Source organism: Asparagus officinalis, chromosome 2, assembly GCF_001876935.1.
Source record: "Asparagus officinalis chromosome 2, Aspof.V1, whole genome shotgun sequence".
In the NCBI taxonomy this organism is placed as follows: domain Eukaryota; kingdom Viridiplantae; phylum Streptophyta; class Magnoliopsida; order Asparagales; family Asparagaceae; genus Asparagus; species Asparagus officinalis.
The window spans coordinates 64,949,295-64,962,710 of record NC_033795.1 but is presented as its reverse complement, the minus strand read 5'-3'; the positions used below and the strand labels follow the sequence as shown (position 1 = coordinate 64,962,710).

The following is a 13,416-nucleotide window of genomic DNA, read 5'->3' as shown; positions in this document are numbered from 1 at the left end:
AAGCTTTTAAGCATAACACATAAAGTAAACACCTAAACTAAAAACACTATACCAAGCAATGTGATCTTCATGAAACTTGATCTTGGTAGCGGGGATGAAGCGATAATGTCGTTAACTTGAATTACAACGGCTTTATTCCAATTTCTTTACATCCTTCAATGGTTATGATCATGTAGGCACAAGTCCAACCAACCTCCAACATATCGTCATTAAGGTACAAATCCTTTCAACCTCCAACAAGGAGGATGTTTGTGTAGAATATTTAACAAACAAATAAGAAACACTCGACAAACGATGTTAGGAATTATTTGTTAATCATCAAAATTAGATTAGACAATAGGCTCATAAATATGAGACTTAACAAGAAGAGGGGGAGCCAGAAAGCTTTCAGGAGGCACATACTCATAAAGACAAGGACAGATGGTTCCATGCTTTGAAGGAAGAGATGAATTCTCTTGAGAAGAACGATACTTATGAGTTGGTGGATTTTCCGAAGGACAGAAAAGCTTTGAAGAACAAGTGGGTGTTCAAGTTAAAGAAGGATGACGACAAAAAGACTAAGAAATACGAATCCAGATTAGTGGTGAAAGGCTTTGGTCAGAAAAAGGCCATTGATTTTGTTGAGATTTTTCACCGGTTGTGAAGATAACGTCCATTAGGGTTATCTTAGGGTTAACAGCTAGTTTAGACCTCGAGATTGAGTAGCTTGATGTGAATACTACATTCCTTCATGGTGATTTGGAGGAGGAGATCTACATGGAACAGCCGGAGGGTTTTGAAGTGAAGGGAAAATAACACATGGTTTGCAGGTTGAAGAAGAGTCTCTATGGTTTGAAGTAGGCCAAGCAGTTTTATAAGAAATTTGATTCTTTGATGTTGAGTCATGGCTACCAGATGACAGTTGCAGATTAGTGTGTATATTTCAGGAGAATTTCAGATTCTAGCTTCATTATCCTTTTGCTTTATGTGGGCGATATGTTGATTGTTGGTCAGGATCGTTAGATAATCGGTGGGCTGAAGAATGAGTTATTTAAATTTTTTGACATGAATGATTTGGGTTCGGCACAACAGATTTTTGTTATGAATATTGCTTGTGACAGGAAAGCCATGAAGTTGTGGGTATCATAGGAGAAATATGTTGAACAATTACTTGGTAGATTCAACATAAAAGATGCCAAGTCAGTCAGTACTCTTTTTACAGGTTATTTGAAGCTTAGCAAAAAGTTTTGCCCTACTACAAATGAGGAAAAGAGTGAGATGGAGAATATTTCTTACTCTTCAGCTGTAGGGAGTTTGATGTATGTCATGGTTTGCACTCGGCCAGATATAGCTCATGCAGTTGGCGTTGTGAGTAGGTTTCTTTCTAATCCAGGAAAAGTTCATTAGGACTGTGTAAAATGGATCTTAAATATTTGAAAGGCAGTTCTAGATTGTGTTTGAGTTTTGGAGGTTCGAATGTAGTATTATATGGTTTTGCAAATGCGGATATAGCAGGTGATCTCGATTACAGGATGTCTATCTCAGATTGGTTGTTCACTTTTGCAGGTGGAGCAGTATCGTAGCAGTCCATGTTATAAAAGTGTGTTGTTTTATCTACAACAAAGGTGGAATATATTGCAGCTACAGAAGCCGGTAAGGAGATAATTTGGTTTAGAAGATTTCTGCAGGAGTTAGGCTTGAAGCAGGACAATTATCAAATCTTCATTGATACTTAAAGTGCTCTTGATTTGAGCAAGAATTTTACATTCCACTCTAGGATAAAGCACATTGATGTGAGATATCATTGGTTTAGAGAAGCCATTAAGAAAGAGGAACTAAAGCTACAGAAGATTCACACAGATAAAATCCAACAGATTTTTTAACGAAGACTGTTTACAAAGAGAAGACCGAGTTGTGTCGGCGATTGGCCGGCATGAACTCCCGTTGAGAAGTTACAAATTGGCATACCCTCTCATTGAGCTGGAGGGGGAGATTGTTGTGGGTCCAGCCCAAGATAAGGTCCACATGAAGTTCACATGAATTAAAATTCTATTTAGAAGAGGATTTGGAGGATCTAGTTGTAATAGGAATAGGTTTGGAGGATCTGAAAATAGAATTTCTTTATAAAGGAATTCTATTAATAAGAAATTGTAATTTTTTGGTGCTACAGTAAATTGTGAATAGTAACCTGAGAGAAGAAAAGAGGGGGGAGAGAGAGAGAAAAGTACATATTCCGAATAGCTCGGTTGTCCGATTGTAGTGATTCAAAAGTCGTTGTCTTCAGAACGACGACGCCGTCAAGGGTACGGTGTTAGTTTCTCCGTGGGTGTTGGAGATTTTTGGTGAGACGGGTTTTAAGGTTTTGATGCCCTAGAGATAACACAGTATCTTTCTCTTGTGATTTAATCTTCAAGTTTTGGTGTAACTTGGAGGGATTGTACTCTTGATTCATAGTAAAATATTTCTCTCTGGATTGCCCCGTGGACGTAGGCACGATTTGCCGAACCACGTTAAATCTTGGCTTTTGCTTGCTTGTGGTATTTTTATTGGTGTCGTTATTCGTTTAATGTTTAATTCCGCAGATTAATCTTCATAAATTCCCTAAGGGGGGGTTAGTCACCTAGAACTTAAAATTAGAACTGCGATAATCTGTGGGATAAAATTTTAAGGTGTTAGTCACATAGAACTAAACCTAGAATAAAATTTTAAGGTGTTAGTCACATAGAACTAAAACTAGAATAAAATTTTACAGTGTTAGTCAAGCAGAACTTTAACAAAACTAGAATTGGGATAATTGTACAAAATTATCCCACTTTTTTTATTTTTCTATACAAAAATGAGAGTTCTAGTCTCTTAAATTATTCCAAGTTTTAGCTTGGAACTATGTGGTAAAAAACTAGAACTCGTATTTATTTTGTTATTTTTTTTTCTTTACTTATTTCCTATTATGGTTATCACCATCATTAAACCATCATCATAATAATAATTGTCAATATCTTATAGTCTAACCAAAAGTTATTTAATAGTAACGAACATTCTTGTAAGCAATTATCAATTAATAATAGTAAGTTTAAAATACAAATAGTATTTATATCTTCAAAATGCATAAATATATACTTCATGATTATAAAAATTTATCCCACGTTATTTTATCAAAATATCATGCTTCACAAAATTGTTCCTAGTTATCCCACTAAAATATCCCACTAGCAAAATATTATTCCACTTTAACAATTATCCCATTTTGCATGAAAATGTCCCAATTGACTAACACCCCCTAACAGAAATAGAGAACATATTAATCATTAAAAAGCATAAGTATGACGAGGTAGAAAATCTTCAGTTGATTCCAGCGGCGGATTCGAAAATCTTAACATCTAAATGCTATAGCATATATATATTTTTGAGTTTCTAAACATTATTACATAGCAAGACTTTCAAAATAAAAAAATTCGAATATAGTGCTTACAATGATATTCTTCTTGACTTCATTTCTTGAAACAGTTTTATGATTTTAGTTAGGATATTTGAGTAGATTGAGCTATCAGCATCATTTAAAATAGAGTTATTTTGAAGTTTGAACTGTAGTAAGTTTAGATAATGGTTTGGTTTTAAATCCTAGTTTTGGATTTTTAAAGTTTTAGTATAGATAAGAGTACATTATTATTATACATAACTATGATTTTCATTGTAATAAAAGATTGAGGGATCGAATTGCAAACACCCTTATTATTTGAGGGACTAATGAGCAATTCCTAAAATATGAGGGGCTGATGTGAAACTATTGAATATCTGAGGGACTAGTATCTAAATAACCATATAGAAACCGAAGATTTTCAAATGTCCCATGAGCGGTTGGTGCTCATTTCTATCCGCAAAACACCAAACATTATTATGCCGAAGCACCAAACAGCCGTACTATTCACAAGATGAAAAATGGATCAAAATCCCAAAAATAACAGTGTTTCCTTTCTTTATTAGTTTCTCTGAGACTGAACCCAAGTCCAGAGAACCCAAATCAACTCTCAATCCTCATCCATTTGATTCAATGTCCACTGTTGGTGATTCTCCTTCATTAGAGAGGAATTTTCAGAAAAGTGAGCTTACATTTTAGACTTATGGAACTATTATCCAATAGGCCCTTGATTTTTTTATTTATTTTCAAGGTGGGGCCAAGGCCCCCTGGCCCCTACATTGGTTAGCCACTGGTTGATGCATAACTGTGTGTGATGAAAGCGAACACAAAACAAAATCATTAAGCATCAACAGCATGCTGAAAGATGTACAGACATTCATGCCCTTTCTTACATTCATCCACAACTCAAAATAACTAAGCAAAGCAACTGATTTTGACAACTAAGATCTACAAAAACCTCATAGACAGGTTCAATAAACATCAGAAATACCTTAGCTTGAAACATGCAAACATAAATAAGCAACGTTTATGATCAAAAACAAAAGTTCTAGAACACTGAAAGAATGTCAACTTGAGTTCAGCATCTCCTCAATCGCGAACCCAAGATAGTTATCGAAATGGTCAGGGGGTTCATAAATGAAGCAGGATATCACATCTCTGAGAGTTACGACACCGATAACGCTCATGTTGCCATCTACAACATAGATCCGGTGAACCATTTTGATCGCCAAGCTCTCTATCACGCTCTCAAGGCAAGCATCAGTTGAACATGTTATTGGGGGTGCCATATATTTGCTCCCTGATATTGGATTCGTCGGGCCTATGGCCTTTAAGAACTCAAGCACGGTGAGCTGGCTGCAAGAGTATAATTAAATATAAAATATCTAGATTCCGGAATGGTAGGCACAATTAATGAAGGGTTATTTTCACTCTGGTACCCCCAAGGTTTAACCTTTTTTTAAACTTAAAAAAAAAAAGAGTTAACACCAAAAAGAAAATAGAGTTAACACTTTTTGATACCCCAAAAATTTTAATTCTATTTCGCTTTGATACCTACGCCCGATTTTATTAGATTTTTTGTTAAATTTGCATTACATATAGGTCAGTTTTACCCAGTTGCTACAATACCAGCAACTAAATTTCCCCAATGACAATGGACGGAGATATCACGTGCCAAGCATGTGTATAAATTTAATAGAAAATCTTACAATATTTGATGGAGGTATCAAAGTGAAATAGGATTGAAAGTTTGGAGTATCAAAGCATCACAAAATACTTTGGGGTATCAAAAAAAGCTTTAAGAAAAACTATATCTACATATTTACTCCATTTATCTGTTAAAAAGGCCATGTTTAATCCAAGCTGGCACATGATAGTTTTGATCTTTTGCATGCAAGTGGAAAGGTTCCATGTTTATTTCAGAAAGGAATGTTATTCATATAAGTTTGTAAACCATTAACAACTTTATATCCATGAAAGAAAGCTAGATTAAACGTCAAAAACTATATTCTCCCTTGCCTCGATCCATCTATTTGGAGTAACTTCATGTCCAAAAGAAATATTTGTGAAACTATTGTATCCTCAATTTTAGTCATTGTTTCCAACTAACACAGAAATATAGCAATGTAACAAGTAATCCATTGCCAAATTTACTTCAGCAAATTTCATTTACCCAAGGAGAGCCTAAAGTCAAAATTTTGGGTTAGCCTGTTCTAATTTTGTATCAACAGAACTAAATTGTAAATTTCACAACACGTTAATATCAATACCTGAAATTAGAGAAAAGTTCAGGCTTGAGCAACAGGAATCTGATATCACGCATGCTCACATTTCCGACAATCTTTCTGGTAGGACCTTCTGTAACTGGAAGGCCACCTATTTGATTTTCTTTCATGAGCTTGAAAGCTTCCAGGATCAACTCATCGCTATTGACATTTATAACCTGAAATAAGCCACCAGAAAATAATGCCCCTATTTTCTTGGATTTATGTATAAAATCAGAGGTGAAAGCAACAAATTTTGGTGCAACTTATTTCAAAAACTAGGGTAAATTTCACGCGATCCCTCTATTAGTTGGCCCATTTGGAGATAACCACTCTGAACTCCTAAAAACCACGATCCGGGTTCAATTGTCCCTAATTCGCATGGAACGCGACCCTGTTTATAATTCAAACCAATCAAAATTTTGAAAAAAAAAATATTTTAAAAGAATATACAACAAAATAATGAGAAATTAAGCAAATAAAGTATGCATGATTCTCAAGGTTTTTTTAATACCATTTAGCGATATCAACTAGCATATTCCTTAAATTTGACTCCTGCAAAACCTCTAATTCCTACATTTAAGAACCGAGCCTAACGCGTACCCATACCCTAGCGAACGATATAAGCCTACTCCACTCGTACTCGATTCCTAATGAGCGGTGTACCATGCTCCCATACCCATCCTATGCACCGGAACTAACCGGGTTCCTCACCATCGGCATTTTTTTTTTTTTTTGGGGGGGGGGGGTGTCTACTTCCGTGAAGCGCAAAAGGTTAAGTGTGAGGCTGTGATACCTTTATATCAAAATGAGACAACAGATAGGAGGGTCATCTGAAATCTGCCCATTCAAAATATGACAGTTTGGGAACCTATTTCAAAATAAAGGTAATTTGGAGGAAGAATATCAGAAAAGCTCTTTTTCAATTTTGCAACTATAGATGTATCACCTTATCATTTGACATGAAAGGAAGGCCCAAATCTGGAAGACGACGGGATGCAATGCAATCGAACCACTCACTTCCCCTGCATCGCATTAAACCTTGAACAACAGCTGACTGCGTAATAAGATTCCTTATATAAGGCTTTCCTGCTTCAATAACTGGAACATTTCTCAATCTGTATTTTGACAGAAGCAATAGAACAGTAAGCATGGAACTATCCACTCCCACAGGCACAAAAGGGGCCCACCTGTATGGCGTAACAACTGACCCCACCTGAAAATACAGGTCACTAAAAGCTTAAAAAACAAGGCATGCCTGGCTGAGAATCGAAGAAAGAATTTGATTTATCATATACAACAGCACTCAGAATAGGAACTACTGTGAATTATTTGTAAAAGCAAGCCCCAAACGGAACAAATACACAAAAAAAGCAAACTATCGAAAATCACATTTTAATCACATTTCTATTGACACAGAGGTGAAGGGACCATCGAAAATCACATCATAGATTATTCCTTTTATTAAGATAATACCTATTATGGTTTATTCATGAACCTATTATAATTTCTTGATTATGCTATTTCTATAGTCAGGATACAGCAAAGTGTTAACAAACTCCTATCTTTCACATAATCAAACTTTCAAATCGCAGTCTAGGAGAAATTCAAGCCATTTGTGATGCATAAGGTAAATCACTCTTTTTAAAGACTCATGTCATGTCAAGAAAGGATTTACTGGAGGTCCCCACCACAATACTACTTAGCACAATAAAACTTAAAGCCTTTGACCTATGGGTATGGTCCTTGACTCCTCGTATTTAACGGCTTCATGTTGCTGCTTTCTCTTTGATGTAATGAATACCTTCATCATTAAATGGAAAAAGAGAGTTCCGCAGAAACGCTTACTATGGTTAACTATTCTATAGTTTCTTTTGACTAATATAGACCAAACACATTCCTACAGAACAATTAATGTGGGGTTACTCCCTTTTTTGGGTCACAATATACTCTCCTTGTTTTTAAACATCTTTACAATCAGAACTTTCCCACCATCACGTTTATGCATAAAATATCATCAGATATCTATAGGTGGTTCAAAGATTTTAATGGTACCTTATTCCCCCTTATATTATTTGTGTTGCAAGCAAGAATTTCCCAGGACATATCATGTAACAGTACTATTTCCATCCGACCTTAAGGAGTTATGGTTCCTCCCTGAGAACTCTAACTCAAGCTAGAATTAGTAAATTACCAAATCAATTGAAACTATTATATATGCAAATACCTTTCTAGATCAAAAGTAAAGTGAGACCATTCACTTTTAGGATTGTAACAAAAGATTCAAGTGTTAATTTCACAACAAATGAACCATAATCCTATAGAACCATGGGTAAAAGTAATAGTAGATTCTTAGAGTAGAAAGAACATGATCAATGTACTTTGGCACAACAATATGAAATTTTAACATATTTGCTAAAAACATGCAAGACTTGTCAAGAATATTGATTAATATGCCACTTCAATGATGACAACCATAAAACATATTCAGGAAGCTATAAATATTGAGATTAAGTTCAGGTCAGAATCATGGTTTTCATCACAGATTCAATATATGCTGATGTCCATAGCCAAAAGAGCAAATTGCACATAGCCCCCCTTTCCATCTATACCTTCAATTGAGCTCAACACCACTCAACTCATTTATTAGCACCATTTGTTTTTCTAAAAATAGAAATACATGGGTGCTAAGTGCTAATAAATGAGTTGAGAGGGGTTATCTGCAATTGTAGGTATAGATTAGGGGAATATGTGCAATTTAAATTACCATGCACCAGAAAACAGATTTTTAAGTGCTTACTTTCGTTGACTTGAAAGGTTCTTTTTCAACAAGAACTTTATAGAAATCCTCCCCGAGATCATCTGCAACACGGGGAGCATCTTTATTCAAGTCATTTTCTGCAGCCAATCCACCAGCAACAGCAGCACTAACAGCAGCAACAGCCAGCCCAGCAGCTGCAACTGGACCTGCACCTAAAGCCACAGCTCCAACACCAAGAGCACCGAGAGCACCGGCTCCAACCCCAGCAACTGCTACTGAGCCCGCTGATAAAGCAAAACCAGCAAGCTCTGCATTCTCTAGCACCCACAGCACGATTGCTGAGTAATCTATAATACCCAGATATTTTCCCCTCCAATCGATAGTATGTGCTGCATCCGCTTTTCTCACGGGAGCAGACATTATATTGTGCTCAGATAAAATTCCTATTGCGTCAACAACTGTTGTGTCAGATGAAATTTCAACCACTGCATTAAGAACAAGGACCCAGCGAGGCTAAGTATTATATATGAAGCATACCATACTAAGAATTTTCCTATAACACAACAAATGATAAAAGGTATATACGGTCTTCCCCTGTTAATATCAATAGACTGGAAATGGTTAGTAAAGGACTAAAACTAAACGGAGAACCTAATTCAATTAGCCTAGCTAGAAATACCTTTTCCTCCTGGAACTTGTGGGAAAGACGAAGCCGGAATGTGTGCAAATGCTGAAGTTAAAGACTGTTGTAAGGAATATTCTAACTTTTTCTTAGACTGGATAGTCTCGAAGTAAGCATCACAGTTTGGAATTTTTGAATGAGATCCAGCTTGGTGCGCCATTACGAAGAAAAGAAACTTATACTGTCAAATGCTTCCCACAAAAGAAAATCTATTGCAAAGGGAGACACTCCTCAGTGAACAAGCTGCATGATATAAGCATATGTAACATTATGCCATAATAGTATCCAATGAAACAACTTTACATCTTCAGAATAAATATTTATATGAAAATGTGGTTTCTATCAAAAGTTTATTCAGAAAATATGCATATGTGTCAAAGAGCCATTTTTTCCGCATTCCAGAGCGAGCTGCTTTCTACTATGAGAACCACATATAGAGTGATAAACTTCTTCCATTTCTCTCTCCAATCAGTGCCCAGGAAGCTTGGGTACAGTGGGAACTATAGACAAAGAGCTGCAGTACAACATTTTCTCTATGAACCAAAATATTTGTTGCTTACTCCTATCTCTGTTTCCAATAAAACAAACCATGATTAGAAGCTATGGTATATCACTTACACTATGCCTCATTGGTAAATTCAATTATTTACAGAAAATTATACCATTACAATCTCCTCAAATAGACTCTTTCCTTTCGGCAAAATAGCCAAATTGGTATATTTTGTTGACCCTCGGTGACAGATTGATATATATATATTTTTATTTTGATAAATTGGTATATTATCTAGACTCCGGTGCCAAATTGGTATATTACCTGGACTTCGACACCAAATACCCCTTAAGTTTGGCCGGAAAATTTCTCACGTGACGGCTCACGTGACGCCCAACTGGCAGGATTTATTGCACGAAACCCCTCATCTTGCGACTATTCTTAAAAAAAACCCTCCTCTTCCTCCTCCCCCTCTCCCTCCTCCTCCTCATCCTCTTCAACCTCTCCTCATCACCCATGCCTGCCAGCTCAGCAACCCCCACTCCTCCCCCTCTCCCTCACTCATTCCCGAAACATCTCATGAGAAAAATAAATTGAATAAATTTTACTATATTTGGATTATTCATCACCAATTCTGTATAAGAACCCAGAGAAAAAAAGGAACCCCTTGTCTCTTCCCTTCATACAAATGTTGCAGTTGCTAGGCATTGTAGGAGAAAGAATCGCAGAACCCAAACCCAATAACCCAAAATGACTACCCCATCTCCCCAAAACACTCCCACATTTCTTTCTTTCTCCTCTTTCGACCCAAAAAAGAAAGAAAGAAAGAATAAAACAATTTCTGAACATCACAATTGTCCCATTACTCCATTTTACAATCTTTTCCATTATACTCTATCGACATTCTATCCAAACAACATGGTAATGTTGCTTGTATTGAGAAGAAAACACGAAAACAGATAAGAGTGTGCATAGAGGGCATAATGTCGTCCGCTGAAGATCCATCTACGCCCAATTCGACGACGGGCTCCGAATCACCAACCGACGATGAACACGATGTCTCCCACATGGAGAAACTATTACGCAATGGGGATTTCTACATGGGCCAATGGAGAAATGACCTCCCTAATGGCACTGGCAAGTATCTATGGACGGTATATTTGGAAGAATGGTAATGAGTATGTCGGTCATTGGAAGGCTGGGGTAATTCATGGACGTGGAACCCTAAGTTGGGCAAATGGGTACAAATATGACGGTGGCTGGGAGGAGGGAGAGAGGGAGGAGGAGGAGTGGGGGTTGAGGGTTTGCTGAGCTGGCGGGCGTAGGTGATGGGGAGAGGTTGAAGAGGAAGAGGAGGAGGGGGGTGAGGGGGAGGAGGAAGAGGAGGAGGGTTTTTTTAAGAATAGTCGCAAGATGAGGGGGTTTTGTGCAATAAATCCCGCCAGCTGGGCATCACGTGAGCCGTCACATGAGAAAACTGGCCGAAAAATTTAGATCTGGCCAAACTTAAGGGGTATTTGACGCCGGGGTCCAGATAAGGCACCGGAGTCTAGATAATGTACCAATTTCGCACCGGAGTCTAGATAATATACCAATTTGTCAAAAAATAATAATATACCAATCTGTCACCAAGGATCAACAAAATATACCAATTTAGCTATTTTTCCCTTTCCTTTCTCGAAGTTATTCAGTTATCCGCTCCTTGGCTGAATGAGCTGGAAACATTGAAGCACCTATCTTACCAGTGGTCAGAATTTAAGGGTTTTTTGCAAGGATCAATCTTCTCTGTACTTCTAAAAATTTGTCAACTACTGATGCAAGGTTAGTAGCTAGCCAATTCTTTCATGGAAAATTCTGTCAACATTCTCATACTCTGCCAATTCTTATTTTCATGGAGATTGCTGACAACATTAGCATGCTCCTGAATAGCTAAACCCCATTTTTATGGCGAACAACCACGATGAAGATAACTCACTTTGCAGTAGATATACTGATATTTCAATAGTTTACAAACGGGGTTTCCATGGTTGCACCTAAAGCTCTCGTGACTATGTAACTATGGGGGAAAACACCCTATCCCCACTCTCTCCGTCAATTCTGAGATTGTATTGGACACGCTCCCTAATGAGCGGTGGACATGAAAAACTATATTTTTATTGATTAACAGGCCAAACTGATGTCCAACAACACCCACTACTAATTAATCCATTACCTGCTCATAATAAACGCTACTTAAATTGTATATATGAGACCATCCACACGCACATTCACTTCAGTATATATGCAAAAGAAAATGACTAGGCGACGATAAATTTTCTAACAATTAAGGTAAGAGTAACAAAGTGATCCGATCCAAAAGAAAAAGGGGGAAAAAAGAGAGCAATGTGTAAGAGATCTAGGAGAAAATCACCGCAAAAGCTTGATGCTAATGAGAGAGAGGGAACCCAAATCCCCTATAAAGGAACATAAAACTCCCGATTTAGCGAATGACTTCCCCATTTAGTGAATGTGGGACTAGATTGACCCCTAACACAATGTAAATGCTAAACATTCTCCCGATCAATGAGTATTATACATCTGAGCATTGCCTGATTTAGTATTGTAAGCATGGCAATGGCAACAGGCAAACAAAAGCATGCCCATGTAGAATTCATTAAATAAAAACCAACAGCTATCTCCAAAAGGATAAAGAAAAAGAAGAGGAAAAAAAGAAAAACAAGCAAACAAACATTTCAATGAGGCATTTCATCAAACAACACCTGCACGCGCCTCAAACAATATTTTTAAAGGATCTTACCAATTCAATCAAGATATTGGATAGACATTGCCGCCCCCTTGATGTGCATAGGGTTTGAGAAAAAAACTAGAGGAGATCGATCGATCTCGATCAACTTTCTTGGTTCATAAGAGTTTGAAGAAGTTGGGTTTGTTACTATTTGTGGGCAGAGCGGGAGAGAGAGAGAGAGATCAGCCATCGTTGTACTGCCACATGTACCGCTTCGTATGCTGGTGGTCTCTTGTAGCAGAACTCCCTAACTTCCCTAATTTAGATGGATTTACTAATAAAATTTGAAAGTTAAAAGGGTTTTTGTTGATAAAATCAGACAGGTAAAGGAGGTTTGAGATGATCTTTGATACTTAAACGTGCGGGCGTTTCTGATGTTTTGAAAGTTAAGAGAGCTTTTCTTGTAATTGTCTAAAGTTAAGGGTTTTTTTTTTTTTTTTTGATATTTAGCCAAAATGATACATGTATAGGATGATATAATAACATAGGACAAAATGATCATCTATTACAAAAGCAAAAAAGAAAAAGAAAAAGGAGAAAGAAATCATTTCCTACCATTCGAGTAAGGCAGTTACGATAACCCGATAGGAAATTAATATTTACTTCTCTCTTTCGCATTCCCACAGATTAAGATGTACCATAATTCCAAAAAAAGAGGAAAAAAACACTTGTTGCATTGGCCCCTATGGCTGCTTTGGCTGGATTCGTCTCAATATGGCTAAAGAAATATGTTGTTCCACATGATGTCGTCCATTCTGAGGTGTTTTTTTGTCTATGGCAATGCTAGTTTGTGGGTAGAGATCGGGTCTACTCTACATAATAATTTCCAACATCCATCATTGGTTGCTCGTTATTGCAGCAATCCTCATGTTGCTACGATCTCCGGAGTTGACCTAACATATTTGTATTTCATGGTCTAGTTTGCTGGCTATTATTAGATATTGATTACGTCGGCTAGAAAGACCACTGTGCCCGGTGTTCCTTTACTGCAGGCACATGAGAGGTCCAACTGGAACTTTGAGTACTTCGATCTGATCTGG

General features: G+C 37.1%; 1 protein-coding gene across 2 annotated transcripts; it reads right to left on the bottom strand.

Moving 5' to 3' along the window:
• On the bottom strand, nt 4,224-12,740 carry LOC109831554 (SNF1-related protein kinase regulatory subunit gamma-1-like). Of its 2 annotated transcripts, XM_020398901.1 has the most exons (7): nt 12,389-12,740; nt 9,099-9,344; nt 8,459-8,904; nt 6,849-6,874; nt 6,608-6,776; nt 5,665-5,837; nt 4,224-4,750 (listed from the first exon to the last, which is right to left on the bottom strand). In XM_020398901.1, the coding sequence occupies exons 2-7, from the start codon at nt 9,259-9,261 to the stop codon at nt 4,462-4,464; spliced, it is 1,266 nt and encodes a 421-aa protein (XP_020254490.1). In that variant the 5' UTR covers nt 9,262-9,344; nt 12,389-12,740; the 3' UTR covers nt 4,224-4,461. The 2 variants fall into 2 exon arrangements, with proteins under 2 accessions (XP_020254490.1, XP_020254489.1); XM_020398900.1 differs by having other exon boundaries at nt 6,608-6,874; nt 12,389-12,739.

Bases quoted from the DNA above. Each gene is read 5' to 3' on its own strand.
- LOC109831554 (XM_020398900.1), bottom strand. From the start codon at position 9,261: ATGGCGCACCAAGCTGGATCTCATTCAAAAATTCCAAACTGTGATGCT. The intron at 6,875-8,458 runs GTAAGCACTTAA...CTGTATTTTCAG, and splicing joins AACCTTTCAAGTCAACGAAA to GTGGGGTCAGTTGTTACGCC. The intron at 5,838-6,607 runs GTGATACATCTA...GGCTTATTTCAG, and splicing joins CTTTCATGTCAAATGATAAG to GTTATAAATGTCAATAGCGA.